Source organism: Chelonoidis abingdonii, chromosome 7 (genome assembly GCF_003597395.2).
Source record: "Chelonoidis abingdonii isolate Lonesome George chromosome 7, CheloAbing_2.0, whole genome shotgun sequence".
Classification (NCBI taxonomy): Eukaryota; Metazoa; Chordata; order Testudines; family Testudinidae; genus Chelonoidis; species Chelonoidis abingdonii.
Genome location: NC_133775.1, coordinates 46,073,105 through 46,089,945, shown reverse-complemented (window position 1 = coordinate 46,089,945; position 16,841 = coordinate 46,073,105). Strand labels below are relative to the sequence as shown.

General features: G+C 48.6%; 1 protein-coding gene across 2 annotated transcripts in view; it reads right to left on the bottom strand.

The window, feature by feature from the left end:
• ASPM (assembly factor for spindle microtubules) overlaps positions 1-16,841 on the bottom strand; it is a 64,263-nt gene that overhangs the window by 25,906 nt on the left and 21,516 nt on the right. For both annotated transcript variants that reach the window (XM_032770896.2, XM_075067851.1), the window contains 5 exons: positions 6,064-6,279; positions 4,269-4,473; positions 4,016-4,161; positions 3,775-3,903; positions 388-582 (listed from right to left, as the gene is read on the bottom strand). In XM_032770896.2, the coding sequence (XP_032626787.2) occupies positions 388-582; positions 3,775-3,903; positions 4,016-4,161; positions 4,269-4,473; positions 6,064-6,279 (891 nt within the window). The remainder of the gene's footprint in view (positions 1-387; positions 583-3,774; positions 3,904-4,015; positions 4,162-4,268; positions 4,474-6,063; positions 6,280-16,841) is intronic.

Sequence of the window (16,841 nt, the reverse complement as noted above, 5' to 3'; positions counted from 1 at the left end):
ATAGAGAAGGATTACTAAGAAATTAAAGAATTTTCAGGCTCAGGGCTATTTAGCAGCTGGAAAAGAAGCAAAACAGCACCATGTGATCAGAAATTTAGGAACCACTGTTTAAAACCCTTTGGTGTACCAATGGGAAACATTAAAAACAATAGCAAATAACAGCATTACGTCCCATTTGGCACTTTCAGAGGAATAGTCTAGAGTTCTGGGTAGTGTAGTCTGCAGCTACTGAAGGCAGAGAATATTCTGCTTTAAGCCTTTGTGATGCCACCAGCAAAACCTCTGACATTGGAATGCGCCTTTTCCTTCAACTTTAAGTAGAGAAGAAGTTTCTTTTTAAAAGCTTTATTGCTTCCCCTCCTCCCCCTCCCCTTAATTTAATCGTACCTGGATGACTTTAGCTGATTCACTTTTAGTTTCCTCCAGTTTTGCTTTTTTTAATTTCAAAGTTTTCCTCTCAGCTAAATATCTTCTCCAGTGTTTCTGAATGAAAATTGCAGCATTAACTTTTTTCTGGATGCGCCGGTGAGACAGAAAATTTCTTACAGCTGATTGAATAATCCGAGCAGGTTTGTCTTTTTCCTGCAAGGAGTGAATTTCCATTGAAAGTTGTGTTTGTTTTTAGTTTAAAAACAAAAACAAAAAACAACAGAGTAAATACCCAAAGCTATGCCTCCACCATTTCTTGAAGGAAAATGAGGTCACAGCATTGCCAGCTGCAAAAATTTACTGGAATACACATTTCACTAGATCTTAGTTTGAGTAACAATGTTTATTTCTCCCTCAAACACTCATTTTCAAATAAGCTTCACGTGCTTTTTCAGCATCAAAACAGGATCTCTCTAATTGCAATACATAAATGCTAATTAGTAGAACTACTATGTTGATTATAGTTATTTTCAGAGATTTGTCAGAGGGAGACAGTTTCCCACTAACAACAAAAGTTGGTTAAAATATATGTAGTATCATATTTCAATCCCTCCTCCACCGCTTTAGCTTAGCAAGAAGATTTGTCATTTCTTCACCTCCTGTTACTAGAAGCAAACTTTCCTAAAATAGATCTTAGAGATTTCAGCTGGTAAGTCATTATAGATGGTACATATGTTCTTGCCTTCTTCCCTTGGACAATCTGCCCTCTTTATTCACAGTCTTCAGCACTTTTAACTTTAGATATTAGCAGCAGTTCTAGCTTTTAACTTCAATATTAAGGAATTCTTCTATGAAGTTCCTCACCTTGTGCAGTAATGATGGTTCTTTGAGATGTGTGTCCCTATGGGTGCTCCACTGTAGGTGTGCTTGTGTCCCTACGCTGCTTATCAGAGAACTTTGGTAGCAGTGTCTGCTAGGGCCATACATGTACTGTCTCTCTCCTCATGCTGCACCACAAGACGCATCAGCATGTGCAGGCTAACCTCTCTTATTTCCCTCTCTATCACAGAGTCATTGACAAGACCTCTGAAGTAGAGGGGAAATGGGTGAGTGGCGTGTGGTTTATGCTGGGGTTGAGGACTAAATCGTCTCTTTTGTCCCAGTGTATAGATAACCAGTGACTGGAAAGTAGGCCCGGAGTCCTTCAGAGTGCGAAGGAAGGTGTCAGTCGTTCCAGCGGAGTGCTTCATGGCCTCAAAAGGGAAGGTCTTCAACTGTGGACTACCCCTTGTTCGGGAATCCTGACAAAATGAAGCTATGATGCTCATTGTATTACCACAGTTGTAGAGATTAACCTAGCTGCCATGTCGGCTGCATCGAGGGAAGATTGCAGCAATGTCTTTGCCATTAATTGGCCCGCTTGGATAATGGCCTTAAAAAGAATTGTGATGTGTCTCTGTCAACTTTTCAATAAAATCATTCAGTTTTGAGTAATTTATGTAGTTGTATTTCGCTGGGAGGGCGTGGTAGCTGGCGATACAGAACTGCAAAGTGACTGAGAAGTACGCTTCTCTGCCGAAAGGATCGAGGCGCTTCCAATCCCTATCATCGGGAGTAGTCCTTGATTGATGTTATTGGCTGTGGGAGTTGACGGCATCCACCACAATGGAGTTGTCTGAGGAGTGGGAAAATAAGAATTCAGATTCCTGGGCTGAGACATACTATCTTTTATCTGCTTACTTGCGGGTTGGCACCATTGATGCCAGAGCTTGCCGCAAGATGTTTGCTGGGACTAAGATGGCCTGATTAATCAAGAAGGCGATTTTTGAGGAGGATGAAGAGTGGAGGATGTCAAAGAGCTGATGGTAGGTGTCCTTGACTTCCTCCAGTTGTATCTGGAGGGTGTTTGCAAGCTCCTGGAAAACATGAAAGTCATCTGCCAAAGATGGTGTGGGAGGCATGATGGCTTCGTCCGTAGACTAGAATATGCTCCTTGGTGTCACTTTCTCCTTGGTACCAGCTTCCTGTTCCTCGATCTATTGAAGCAGTTAAGAAGCCCTAGATAGTGCTGCCAACGGGGTGTTCCAGGAGGGCTCTTGGGCGAGGCTCAAGAGACACGTTGTTGGTGCACCACGCAAGGGAAGCACAAGGAGAGACAGTGCATGAGTGGACCTAACAGACACTGCTATCAAAGTTCTTCAATCTGCAGTGTAGGGACACAAGCACACTTACAGTAGAGCACCCATAGGGACACTACACACAGAAGAAAAATGTTATGCTATACATGTGGTATAGAAGCATGGTGAAATCCTGCAGCCTTGAATATACCCCAGCTACCTTTCACTTTTAAGTACCTGAATTCAAGTTTGAAGTGGGCAACAAGTTGTCTGGCAATTTTTATAGTCTTGTATATTTCAAAATGAACATATAATTTAGCACAACTCCCTGCAGAAAGTCAGAAATGGAACACCAAGACTGTTGAAAATTCCAATTGAAATATTTTGGTCAAGTTGTGCCCCAAATCCTATACATTGCACAGTGGTAACAGACCTAGCTCAAACATGGTATTCTTTTCATCTCATTTTAAATTGTAAAGAAGTAAAATTCATAAGTGTGGAGTTCTTCATAAAGTCCAGTAAATCCACTTCAGCCTTCACTTGGGAAAAGGACTGAAACACTCTTATTAACATTAAATGTAACCCTGGCAGAGCACTAGCCTTTACACTGACTACTTCTCATACTAAAGAGAGTGAAAAGATGCATTTTGCTTTAAAGCAAGATTGTGTCACCACCTTAGTCACATATGAAGTACTCAAAAAGTAGTTACAAATACTACTCTCTGAAGACTATCCATTCACAACTTTGTTGATTTTGCATCCCGCACTTTACCACAAACCAAGAGTGATTATTACAGTAAAAACTTTTTTATCCAGCATGCTGGGGAAATGTGGGGTGCTGGTAAGTGAAAAATGCCAGTTAATTAAACATTGGGTGTAGGAGGGGGTGCAGGGCGTGGGCTCTGGGAAGCGCTCACCTCAGGCAGCTCCCTGTAAGTGGCTACCTATCCCTGCTGCTCTTAGGCACAGGTGCAGCAGGTGGCTCTGCATGCTGCCCCTGCCCTGTGCACTGCCTTTGCAGCTCCCATTGGCCGGGAACCACAGCCCATGGGATCTGCGGGGGGTGGTGCCTGTATGGCCATTCTTCTGCCTAGGCACAGCAGGGACATGTTGCCACTTCTAGGGAGTGACACAGAGCCAGGTAGGAAGCCTGCTGGCTTCGCGCCAACCAGACTTTTTATGAATATTGGAAATGCCAGTTTATAGAGCCTTCCAGTTGGTACAGGGCCAGATAACACAGCTTTTACTGTACTACTTCACAAAAGAATGAAGTCCTCGATAAAAATACCTGATGGAGTTTTAGCTCTGCGTTCAGTCTGTATTTCCTCCAAACTGACTGAATTAGCCGAGCAGCTCGAGTCTCTTTTCGAAGATCTAGAAGCCGTGAACACAGAAACGACAGATAGGTAATAACAACCTAAAGAAATATATATAAAAAAACCCTCGGTAAGTTAAGCCTGTCCAGGAGATGACAGTTTATATGATTTTTATATTATATATAGAATAATAAATAAATAAAACTCTCTCACCTTCTCATCAGGAATAGTATTTGACATATCTGAATGATGAATCATAGCTGGTATTCCACCCAGGTCAGAAACTGCAGTATTGATCAACTGGAAATTTCTCTTTTCATTGTCAAGAAGTTCCTTATAGAGGACTGAGGTAGTTATAGCTTTATAACAGAAGGAAAAATATAATCATGTTTGTCAGTCAGATTAAGGGTATTTTTTTTTTAAACACTTAATCTGCTTCAAAACCTTATATTAAAGAATGACTCACTTTGGTCAAATGTTCCATCCAACATATTTAGAGATGTATCAGATTCAGAGGAAGAATTTAGTGCTACTGTACCAGTTTTTGCACATTCTACTGTTTGAGTGGTACACTGGGATACAGCTTCCAAAGGCACATAACATGGATGATAGTGGTGAATCAAATAGCACAATACTCTGCCATCTGAGAAAGATACTGTGAAGTTTTCCACCTGGTTTAAAACAAAAATAAAAATAAATTAGATAGATAGATAAGATAGAATTCTCTTGAAATTTTTCACACGCATGAATTAGTACAAGTTTAAAATACGTCTCATTTCTCATAATATATCTGTAATTGGATAGGACTGTGCCTATGCACATTTATTTTAATATATACAAAGGAAAATTAAATATATGCAATTCAAGTTATCTGAAAGTAATGCTCATTTGCTGAGTCCATGCTATGGCTCTCCTTTCCTGAAAGTCAGAAATATAAAAGGGACGTCTACCAAAGTAAAAGTGCATCTCATAGAACAACAATAGTTAAAGAAATCAGAAATGAAGAATTCTATGGAAGGATCCTAGAAAGGACCTTCTATAGCATAGTATGTTACTGATGTTTTTATCCAGCGTCAAAAATGTGCGAAATATTTTCAGAATAAGATAGCACTTGTAGCCCATAAATCTTAAACATACTTAACCAACTGACTACTATCTTGGAAAGTAAGAATACGCAGAGAAGCAGTATTAGGAAAGGAAGACAAGCAGAATAGAGAAAAGAATACATAAAATGCTATGGAGTTGCTTGGGTGGTACAGTATTCATCTTCTTAGTTCCTTGATTTTTATTTATGGGAGTTAAAGAATGGTCACAATCCCTCAAGCAAACCAAAGGCATTTAAATGAAGACTGATTGTGAGACACACAATATCAGGATGACATTCCACATACACGAGTATTAAAGAGAAGTAGGCATGGATGCACTTGAGACAGAAACAGAGGAAACTACACAAAGTGAAATTCATGAAGTTCAGAGAGGAAGGAGGCTTCATTGATTAGGGACTCAGAAATGGCAATGACAAGGAAATTAATTTGAAGTCTCCTAAACTTACAATAATTAAGTTAGATATTGCTTTCCTAAAGAGTGCAGGTTTGTCAGCCATTCTGATGAGCAGTAAGTCTCCTTGAACAGGGTTTCACTCCTTGCTCCCTATGCATAAGAAACACCCTACCTCTTGTAAAAATGATATGACTGCTTGGGGAGAGACAAATTCTCACATGACTATCTTTAATGTTCATCTTAGTGCCTGAAGTTCTTGAAGGTTATGAAAAAAAAAACTTACACAGTGGAGGAATTACTTTGGACCAAAAGGCTCATTAAGAACATGTCCTTTCCCGCAGACCAGAATCAGTCACCAATAGGATCCTTCTGGGAATTCTTTCAAAGAGTTTATTCTGCTTGCTTACAAATAGAGGGAGGATTTCCCTGGGCTGGTATGTAGCCAAGCAAGTAGTATACACATTCACTGTGGGAATTCTCTACTGGGAGGAATGTATTAAAAATGACAGAAATGCAACTGGGACTATGAAAATGCATCCTGGATATCTGACATCCCACCAATGGGATAGTCCAAGTAAGACTGAAAGAACTTCATCCATTAAAATACTTGTAACAGATCAGTGTTAATCAATATATATTCGATAGAACAGATTTAGTGTTGAAAGACTTATATAATTATAAACATTTCCCATTACAAGAAAATGTACTTGCAGATGTACAAAACCTGGAAATATATACACAAAAAACCCAGGACTACTTACTTTAGTGTTGTAAAACCCACAAACAGCATTGACCCAATCCATCAACAGCTTCACATTTTTGCTATAACTTTCAGATGAGTAAGTATTGCTGGTTTTTCTCACTTTACTTTGATTAGAGCAGGACACTAGAGTAGCCATTTTTGTCTTAATGTTGTGTGTATTCTTTAAAAAAGAAATTTCTTCTTCTAACTGCTCCACATTAAGGGAAACATCCACCTTTAATGGAAACAAACAAATCAATTTTTCTGATACATAAAAATGTTACAGTGATCTTATATACTTGATGTGGTTAATTGGAGAGGAGTTAGTTTGGGAGAAAGCATCTTAAGTAAGTGCCAGGGATTGACTGCTCCCACTATTCAGTAATATAACAGTTTCCATACCGGATCAAAAAAATGATTACTCACCTTTTTGTAACTGTTGTTCTTCGAGATGTGTTGTTCATCATCCATTCCAAGCAAGTGTACACGCCAGCCGCTAGATTTTCTCCTAGCAGCACCGTAGGGTCGGCCTGTGCGCCCCCTGGAGTGGCGCCTCCATGGCACCCTACATAGAGGCCTGCCGACACTCTACCCACTCAGTTCCTTCTTGCCGGCACTCCGACAGAGGGATAGGAGGGTGGGTATTGGAATGGACGTGAACACCACATCTCGAAGAACAACAGTTACAAAAAGGTAACCGTTTTTTCTTCTTCGAGTGATTGTTCATGTCCGTTCCAAGCAGGTGACTCACAAGCCTGAGTTTAGACAGTGGGGTTGGAGTTCACTGTGGATTGGAGCACTGCACGGCCGAAGGCTGCATCGCCTCTGGCCTGGTGTGTGATGGAATAGTGCAACGTGAATGTATGGATTGAAGACCACATGGCAGCTCTGCATATTTCTGCATGTGTTGGGACCTGAGCCAGGAATGCCGCGGAGGAGGCCTGCTCTTGTGGAGTGGGCTGTGATCGGCAGGGTAGGCACCTTAGCCTGATCGTAGCATTCGCTGATGCAGGCTGTGATCCATGAGGAGATACGCTGTGATGAGACGGGGAGTCCCTTCGCCCTGCCGGCCACAGCAACAAAGAGTTGGATTTATTTCCTGAATGGTTTGGTTCTTTCAATATGGAATGCCAGGGCCCTGAGAACATCTAGGGAATGCAGCCTACGCTCCGTGCTAGAGGAGTGTGGCTTAGGATAGAACACAGGGAGAAAAATGTCCTGAGCCATGTGGAATTGGGAGATCACCATAGGAATGAATGCCGGGTGTGGCCTCAGTTGGACTTTGTCTTTGTGAAAAACAGTGTATGGAGCCTCGGATGTCAGGGCTCTGAGCTCCGATACCCTCCTGGCCAAGGTGATAGCCACAAGGAATGCAGCCTTATAGGAGAGATACAGTAATGAGCATATAGCCAGGGGTTCGAAGGGGGGCCCCGTGAGGCCAGACAGAACCAAATTAAGGTCCCAGGCCGAGACAGGTTGTCGGGTATGCGAGAAAAGCCTATCCAGGCCCTTGAGGAAGTGATCAACCAGTGGGTTTGCAAAGACTGAACCACCGTCAGCTCCTGGGTGGAAAGTGGAGATGGTCGCCAAGCAGACCTGAACCGAAGAGAAAGACCCTGCTGTTTCACATGAAGTAGGTAGTCAAGGATGAGTGGGATTGGGGCGAGCAATGGAGCCTGTCCCTGCTGTTCTGCCCAGATGGAAAAAGTTTCCACTTGGCCATGTATGTGGCCCTGGTGGAGGGTTTCCTGCTATCAAGGAGAACTTGTCTAACCTGCTGTGAGCATTGCATTTCTACCGGGTTTAGCCATGGAGCATCCAGGCTGTGAGGTGGAGCGACTCCAAGTTTGGGTGCCAGAGGCGGCCTCGATCCTGTGTGATCAGGTCTGGAAGCAGGGGCAGCACAAGGGGCACCTGAACGGACATCTGCAGTAGTGACATGAAACAATGCTGGCGTGGCCACACCAGTGCCATCAGTATGACTTGAGCGTGCTCCCTGCAAATCTTGAAGAGTACTCTGTGGACCATCGGAATAGGAGGGAAGGCGAGGCAGGCCATCTTCACATGAGAGGAGGAAGGCATCCGTGAGAGACCCTGGATTGCGCCCCATGAGGCAGCAGAACCCTTGACGCTTCCTGTTGTCTCGCGAGGCAAACAGGTCTATCTGGGGATAGCCCCAGAAACAGACAATAGAATGTGTCATGTCCCAGCAGAGGGACCATTTGTGACCACGGAACGAGCGTCTGAGGGCATCTGCTAGGCCGTTCTGCACCCCTGGGAGGCGGGATGCCATTAGGTGAATTGCATTCTGTACGCAAAAGTCCCACAAAGTGAGGGCTTCCCGGCATAGTGGAGAGGAGCATGCACCCCCGTTTGTTGATATAGAACATTGCAGAGGTATTGTCCATAAGAACTGCAACCCACCTGCCTGCCAAGCGAGATTTGAAGGTCAGGCAGGTGAGACGCACCATCCGTAGTTCCCTGACGTTGATGTCCAAGGAGAGGTCCTCTAGGGACCAAAAGCCTTGTGTCCTGAGATTCCCCAGATGCGCTCCCCACCCCAGATCTGACATGTCTATTACCAAGGATAGGGATGGCTGAGGGCTGGCGAAGGGTACTCCCGCACAGACCTCCCGCAGGTTGAGCCGTCACTGGAGGGAATCTAGCACCATTCGGGGAAGCGTCACCATAGAGTCCAGTGCGTCCCTGGTTGGTTGGTACACAGTTGCTAAACAGGACTGAAGAGGGCGCAGTCTGAGCCTGGTGTGGCTCATCACATAGGTGCCCGCAGCCATATGCCCCAGCAACTTGAGGCAGTTCCTTGCTGTGGTGGTCAGGAAACACCGGAGACTGAGAATGATGTCAGACGTGGATCGAAACCTGGCCTCTGGTAGGTACTCTCTGGCTTGCATCAACTCCAGAAGGGACAGTCACCTGTTCCATAACTGGCATTCTTCGAGATGTGTTGCTCAGGTGTATTCCATAATAGGTGTGTACGCTCGCCACGTGCACCAGTGCTGGAAGTTTTTCCCTTAGCAGTATCCATAGGGGAGCACCCTGGAGTGGCACTTCTATATTACGCTATAAGGGGAGCTGCGCACTCCCCCCACCCTTGATTCCTTCTTGCCAGACAACTCCAAACAGAGGGGAAGGAGAGCGGGATGTGGAATACACCTGAGCAACACATCTTGAAGAAAGCCAGTTACGGAACTGGTAATTGTCCTTTCTTCTTCGAGTGATTGCTCATGTGTATTCCACAGTAGGTGATTCTAAGCTATATCTGTTGGAGGTGGGTAGGTGTTCACAAGTTCTCAGGATGGAGATCAGTCCTGCCGAACCCAACTTCTTCCCTGGTCTGGGAGACAACAGCATAATGCGAAGAAAAGGTGTGGACAGAGGACCACTTGGCAGCTCTACACGTCCTGGATAGGGACGCGAGCTACACAGGCAGCTGACGAGGCCTGAGCTCTCGTAGAATGAGCCTTAACAATAGGCGGTGGGGGAACCCCCACCAGGTCATAACACATCCATATGTATGAGGTGATCCAGCGCAAAAGGTGCTGGGTAAAAATTGGTTGTCCCCTCATCCGTTCGGTCGATGCAACGAACAGCTGCGAGGATTTCCAGAATGGCCTGGTTCGATCTAGCTAAAAAGCCAACGCCCTATGCACATCTAGTGTGTGTAGGTGGTGCTCCTCGTTGGAGGAATGGGGCTTAGGACAGGGTATCAGTAGAAAAATGTCCTGATCGATATGGAAGGCAGAAACCACCTTCGGGAGAAAAGCGGAGTGTGGGTGAAGTTGGACCTAATCCTTGTGGAAGACTGTATACAGGGGTTCCGAGATCAAGGCCCTAAGCGCCGAGACACGTCGGGCTGATGTAATGGCCACAAGGAATGCTACCTTCCATGACAGGTGAGACCAGGAACATGTGGCCAAGGGTTCAAAGGGAGGACCCGTGATGCAGGATAACACTAGGTTTAGATCCAGTTGTGACACGGGGGGCCTAGCATACGGGAATGAATGATCCAAGACCTTTAGAAAGTGGGAGGTCATACTGTGGGAAAAGACCGAGTGGCCCTCTACCGGAGGGTGAAAGGCCGATATGGCCGCTAAATTAACCCTGACAGAGGCGGGAGTTAGCCCTTGGGTCCTAAGGGACAGAAGGTAATCGAGAACTGAGTTGAAATGACACGGACGATGGGGAAGTTCCCCACTCCCCCGCCCACCTAGAGAACCTAGACCATTTGGCCAGGTACATCCCTCGGATAGACGACTTTCTGCTTTCCAACAGAACTCATTTGACGTTCTCCAAACACCTCCCCATCTCATCTAATCACAGAGCAACCACGTTGTCAGGGGAAGCGCAGCCAGGTTGGGGTACAGGAGACATCCTCCTTCCTGGGAGAGGCGATCTGGGCGAAGTGGGAGCCTCCGTGGAGGAGCCACTAAGAGTTGCAGGAAGGTCCCATACGAGTGTTGACGGGCCCAATCCGGGGATATGAGGATGACCCTCGTCCTGTCTGCTTTTACTTTTTGCAGGACTTTGCCTATCAGGGGGAAAAGTGAGACGACATAGAAAAGTTGGCCCAACCACCAAAGGAGGAAGGCGTCCGAGATCGCCTCCCTTTCCGCCCCTCCCCGAAGCAGAACTGGGGGCAGCGTTGGTTCTGGGCAGTTGCAAAGAGGTCGACCCGGGGAACTCTCCGCTCTCAGAAGAGCTGTAGGATGACCTCCCAGTGGAATGACCACTCGTACCAGTGGGGAAAAAAACCTGCTGAGGTGACTGGCCCGCACATTGCGGGCGCCGGGTAGGTGGAAGGCTCACAGGGAGATATCGTGGGCTATACAGAACTCCCATAGGCTCAAGGCTTCCAGGCATAGGACTGAGCAGCACTTTCCTCCCTGTCTGTTGATGTAATACATCACAGCCATATTGCCTGTGAGGACTCTGACCACCTTCCCACAAAGGTACCCGCTAAAGGCCATGCACTCCAGCCGTATCACCCTGAGCTCCCTCACATTTATGTGTAGGGATAATTCCGAGGCCGACCATCTCCCTTAGGTTTGAATGTTCCCTATGTGGGCTCCCCAACCCAGGTCCAAGGCATCCAACACTAGGTCAAGTGAGGGGGAGATTTCTCAGAAGAGGACTCCTTGCAGCATGTTGCGCGGGAGGGACCACCATTGTAAGGAAGCAACTACCTGGGATGGTATCGTGACAACCTTGTCCAGCCCGTCCCAGGCCTGGGAATACTGGGATGCCAGCCACAGCTGGAAGGGCCTCATTCTGAGCCTGGCATGGCAAACTATGGACATGCATGCCGCCATATCACTGAGGATCTGAAGGCACACCGTCGCCATCGTCACTGGGAAGATCATGACTAAGGCAATGAGACCTTTTAGGATCTCGAACCTATTCCAGGGAAGAGACGCTGTGGCCTCTAACGAGTCCAGAAGAGCCCCTATGAACTGTATGCGTTGAACCGGGACTAAGATCTGCGCACATAGACAGAAGAAGTCCCACCTGGGCCTGTAACCTGGACCAAGACTTGCCCTTGAGAAGCTAATTGTCCAAGTAAGGGAAAATTTGTACTCCTTTCCTCTGGAGATAGGCTGCTACCATCGCCATGCATTTGGTGAAACCTCGGGGCTGTGGAAAGGACAAACGGGAGGATCGTGAACTGGTAATGGTCCCCCCCTACGGGGAATTGGAAGAAACGCCTATGTCCCTCGAAAATATGGATAGGGAAGTAGGCGTCCTGGAGATCCAGGGCCATGAATAAATTCCCCGGGTCCAGGGAGGGGGTGACAGAGGCCAGGGATACCATACGGAACTTGTAGAGGACCGTAAAACTGAGCCCCCCTTTTGCCTTCGGGATCAGGAAATACCAGGAACAGAAGCCCTTGTTCTAAAATTCTACTGGTACCCTTTCTATATACCCCCAGGTGGAGAAGGCACGCCACCTGTTGTTCTAGGAGGTGGGCATGCTCCAGGTCCCCAAGGCTCACCTGGAGAGGGAGGTAGCGTGTATGTGAAGTGAACTGCAACATGTAGCCCTTGAGGACCCACTGGTCCAACGTTATTTGGGACCACTCCACGCGGAAGGCAAACAAACAGTTGCAGAACACAAACTTTATTAACTGGGGGGATCTTCCTGGCAACAAGCCCGGTGGCACCCCACAAAGAGTCAAAACCGCCTCTTTCCCTGCCTTTTGCCCTTTGAAGGGCCAGGCAGTGGGGCTGAGTGGGACTTAGGCAGGGGTTCGTATTTGCCCGTAGCAGAAGGAGGCAAAGTTTGCAGCCTAGGTTTGTCCTTCGCTGAAGGAACGTTCAGGCCCAAGGTTTGCAGGGCTGTACGGGAGTCTTTCATCCCATGCAGGCAGATGTCAGTTTGGTCCGCAAACAACACTTTCCCATTGAAGGAAAGGTCCTGCATCAAAGGACTGGGACTCCGCAGACAGTCCGGACAGGAGAAGCTATGACACCCTGTGCATGGATACGGCGGAGGCCATCGAATGGGCTGCTGTGTCTGCCACGTCTGATGTTGCCTGGAGGGCTGCTTTCGCCGCCGACGGGCCTTCCTCTACCAGAGTCCTGAACTCCTTTTTGTCCCACTCGCAGAGGAGAGGTTCAAATTTTGGTAAGGACCCCCATAAATTGAAGTCATATCAACTTAGAAGGACTTAGTGATTGGCCACCCTGAGCTGGAAACTCACTGAGGAATAAACCTTCCTGCCAAAAAAGTGTCTAGTCTCCTGGCATCTTTGTCCTTAGGGGTGGGTATGGGCTGACCGTGATGTTCCTGGTGGTCAATTGACTCTACCACCAGGGAGTTAGGTGCTGAGTGGGAGCACAGGTATTTGTGGCCCTTAGCCGGCACGAAGTATTTTCTCCTGCTTTCTTAGAAATGGGGGCCAAGGAAGCTGGGGTTTACCACAGGGTAGTCAAAATATTGGCTACCCCCTAGTGGAGAGGTAGGGCCACACGGCCCGGTACCGAGGATGACAGTACATTAAAAAGAGTCAGACGACTCTTCCATCTCCTCAGCCTGGAGCTGGAGATTGGACGCCACCCGCTTGATGAGCTCTTGGTGAGCCCTGAAGCCCTCTTGGGGGACAGGCAGCAGTGCTACTATGGTATCCTCTGGCTCCGGTGAAGGAACTGGCACAGAGCCTAGGGCATCAGATGGTACTAGTGGGTCAATCCCCAGGTCAGAGTCGGGCACGGTGCTGTGGGCTTGGCACTTGTTGATTTCTCCCTCTGCCATGGAGAGGAGGCCGAAGGAGCCCAAGACACTCCGGCCACCAAGTGGGGTCTCGCCTGGACGGGTATCTGCGGCCACAGTGCCCATTGACACCACTGTCCTTGCCACACAGTGTTCCGTACCACTGACCGACTTAGGTGCTGGACAGTGCAATTTGCTCTCGCAGAGTCGCATGACTTGGAGACAGGTGGCTGGGTGCTAATGAGGAGGTAACCAACGACCACACAGTACTGTAGGAGCAACATGAGCAATGGTGCCTGCGACAGTGCCGTCCATGTGACCAGGACCTCAAGGACAAAGATCAGTACCCATCCGAGGTGCTGCTCCTTACTCGCCCCAGCGGCTGGAACTAGGCCGCTTCAGTGCTGGTGAATAGCGAGATGAGTCCCGGGCGCGATGTCTGATAGAGCAGGAGCTTGAGTCAGACCGCCTACATCGGTGGTGATGGGATTAGCTTTGGTAGCGTAGCAGGGTGGACCCCTGCTCTGAAGGGTTAAAAACAGCCCTGGGAGGGGACTGTGGCTGGAGAAAGCAGCTTTTAGGCGGGGCTGATTGGGAAGTGGCTCAGCTGGGCCACACCTCAATCAGGCCACAGTTCGCCTGTATAAAGAGGCCAGGGAAGCCAGGAGCAAAGAGTTGTGCTCTGTTTGTAGAGGGAGATGGGCCTGACTGCAGGGAGCTAGACACAAGGTACCTGAATGAAGCAGGGCTGGGGAAAGGCAGAGGAGCTGGGGAGCTCCAGCCTGAAAAGCCCCAAGCTATGGCCTAATATAAGGCCAACAGGTACTTGGGGTTGCAGAGGGCAGCCCAGGAGTAGGCCAACGCAGAAGATCCAAACCCTCCTTGCCAGTGATGCGTAGGCTGATATTGCAGTATGCCCCAGGATGTGAGGCTAGACGATGACTGGCAGTAGCCATATACTGAGGCGAGGTGGGGATAGTGGGTGGGGGTTCCCTGGCGGAGACCCTAAGACTGAGGGGTTACTGCCAGGGGGCAGCACACCAGGAAAAAGGCCACCAGGTCCAGGGAGGGACACGGGGGCAAGAGGACAGGCGGATCACCGGTCTACAGAGGACACTCCAGAGCTGAATCGAGCTAATTCCCAGAAGACACCAGCAGGAGGCGCCGCAGGGGTGAGTCCACTCCTCTACAGGTAGCTTCGACACGAGGAGGAGCATTGGTGCTGCTTATCCCAGTGCTTGTATGCCCAGTCACGGGGCGTAGAGAAGCCCCGAGACTCCTTCACGGGCAGCGAGCTGGTCAGCTTAAGTAAGGTAGAGGAAAGCAGTTGTGCTCCCAGTGGAGGCTTCCCTTGAGACTGGGAGCCCATCTCAGGCGGCGCCCCAGGTACTGGGAGGGTTATAATGTCACACGTAGCCTCCGGCCGCAACAGCATCCTCTCCGCAGGGGAGGCACGCATGGACGGAACTGGGCTGCTCCGCTCACCGCGAGTTGGAGGCCTGGATCCCGAGGGGGATCGCGGGCTGCCCAGCTCGGGTCCAGCCTTACCCCCCTATCTTTGTGTCGGCGCCGCTGAGTCTTCCCTTGCTTCTTTGAAGGGGAGCAGTGTCAATTAGTGGAGGGGACTTCTCTCTGTACCAAAGACGCGGTGCCAGGCGCCAAATCCATTCGGAATGCCAGTGCTGGGGTCAGCACTGATTCCACTAGGAGAGCATCAAGTCTACTGTCCCTCACCTTCTTAGTCCATGGTTTGAAAGATCTACAGATCCTACAGTGCTCACTTACGTGGGTCTTGCCCAAGCAGCGGAGAAACTGCATCTGCGGATCACTTCTTAGCATAGAACTGCAACAGGAGTTGCACGACTCGAAGCCTGGGGCACGGGACATGCCCCGAACCCAGACGACTAACTGGAGAAAACTTTAACTATTGAAGAATTGTACTACTAAGGATAACTAGAGAAGCTATAGCAAGACTGGAGCACGAAGTTTCGACTACCTTCACTGGCGGCAAGAAGGAACTGAGGGTGGGCAGAGGGTGCAGCTCTCCTTATAGCACGATATAGGGGTGCCACTCCCGGGGTCGCAGCAGTGCACTGCTAAGGGAAAAACTTCTGGCACTGGTGCATGTGGCGAGCATGCACACTTACTGTGGAATACACCTGAGCAAATCACTCAAAGAAGAACTGCCCCTATGAACTTTATTTGTTGGACGGGAGCCAGAGTAGACTTAGCCTCATTCAGCAGGAGGCCGAGCTCGAGGAAGGTCTGTCTGATAAAGACCACCCGAGCCTCCACCTGTGCCTTGGAGCAGCCCTTGATGAGCCAATCATCCAGGTAGGCAAACATCTGAATTTCGTGCTTGCGCAGGAAGGCTGCTACGACTGCCATGCACTTTGTGAAGATCCTCGGGGCCGTTGACAGGCCGAAGGGCATGACTGTGAACTGGAGATGGGTGTTGCCTATTATGAATCTGAGGTAACATCTATGTTGAGGAATTATCACAATATGGAAATAAGCGTCCTTCAAGTCAAGGGCAGCATACCAGTTTCCTGGATCCATGAAAGGAATGGTGGAGGACAGGGAGACCATACGGAACTTGAGCTTCTCCACAAACTTGTTCAGACGCCACAAGTCCAGAATAGGTCTGAGGCCCCCTTTCGCTTTCGGTATTGAGAAATACCAGGAGTAGAACCCCCTGCCCCTGGGGTTCCTGAGGAACTTCTTCCACTGCCCCTACAACATGGAGGGACTGCAATTCCTGAATTAGACGTTGCTCCTGAGAAGGGTCCATAAAGAGGGACGGGGAAGGATAACTGGATAGAATATACCTCTCTACCATGTGGAGAGCCCAACTGTCTGATGTGATCTGGGACCAGACACGATAGAAGAGGAACAGATGTGACGAAAAAGTAGGACTGGTAGAATCCAAAGTCCCGACTGGTAGGTCGTCCTTGACCGCACCTTAAAAATTTGGGGTCTAGACCCTGACAGAGTCTGCGGCTGGCCAGACAACTGTCCATAGGGCTGTTGTTGCCTTCTCCTGCCACTTCTGCTCCACCTAAGCGAGGGCTCTGGACAGTTCTGGGGCTGGTACGGCCACGGGGCTGGCTGTAGCCTGAATTGCCTGCGCTGGGTGGCTGGAGCATGCAGGCCCAGCGAGTATAAGGTAGCCCTTGAGTCCTTTAAACTAAGGAGCCTCTTGTCCATTTTCTTGGAAAACGGAGTGTGCCCTTCAAAGCGGAGGTCCTGGATGGTCTGCTGGACCTCATGTGCAAGGCCCGAGACCTGAAGCTAGGACGTCCGCCACATCACTGGACCAGTGGCCAGTGTGTGGGAGGCTGCATCCGCCGCATCCAGGGGTGCTTGGAAGGATGCATGCGAAATCAGCTTCCCCTCCTCCACCAGAGTGGAGAATTCTGTTTGCAACTCCTGGGGAAGGAGTTCAGTGAACTTGGACAAGGCCGAGCATGTATTATGGCCATACTGGCTCACTATAGCCTGTTGGTTGGCTATGCATAGTTGCAGATCCCCTGTTGAGTACACCTTTCTACCTCAAAAGGTCCAACTTC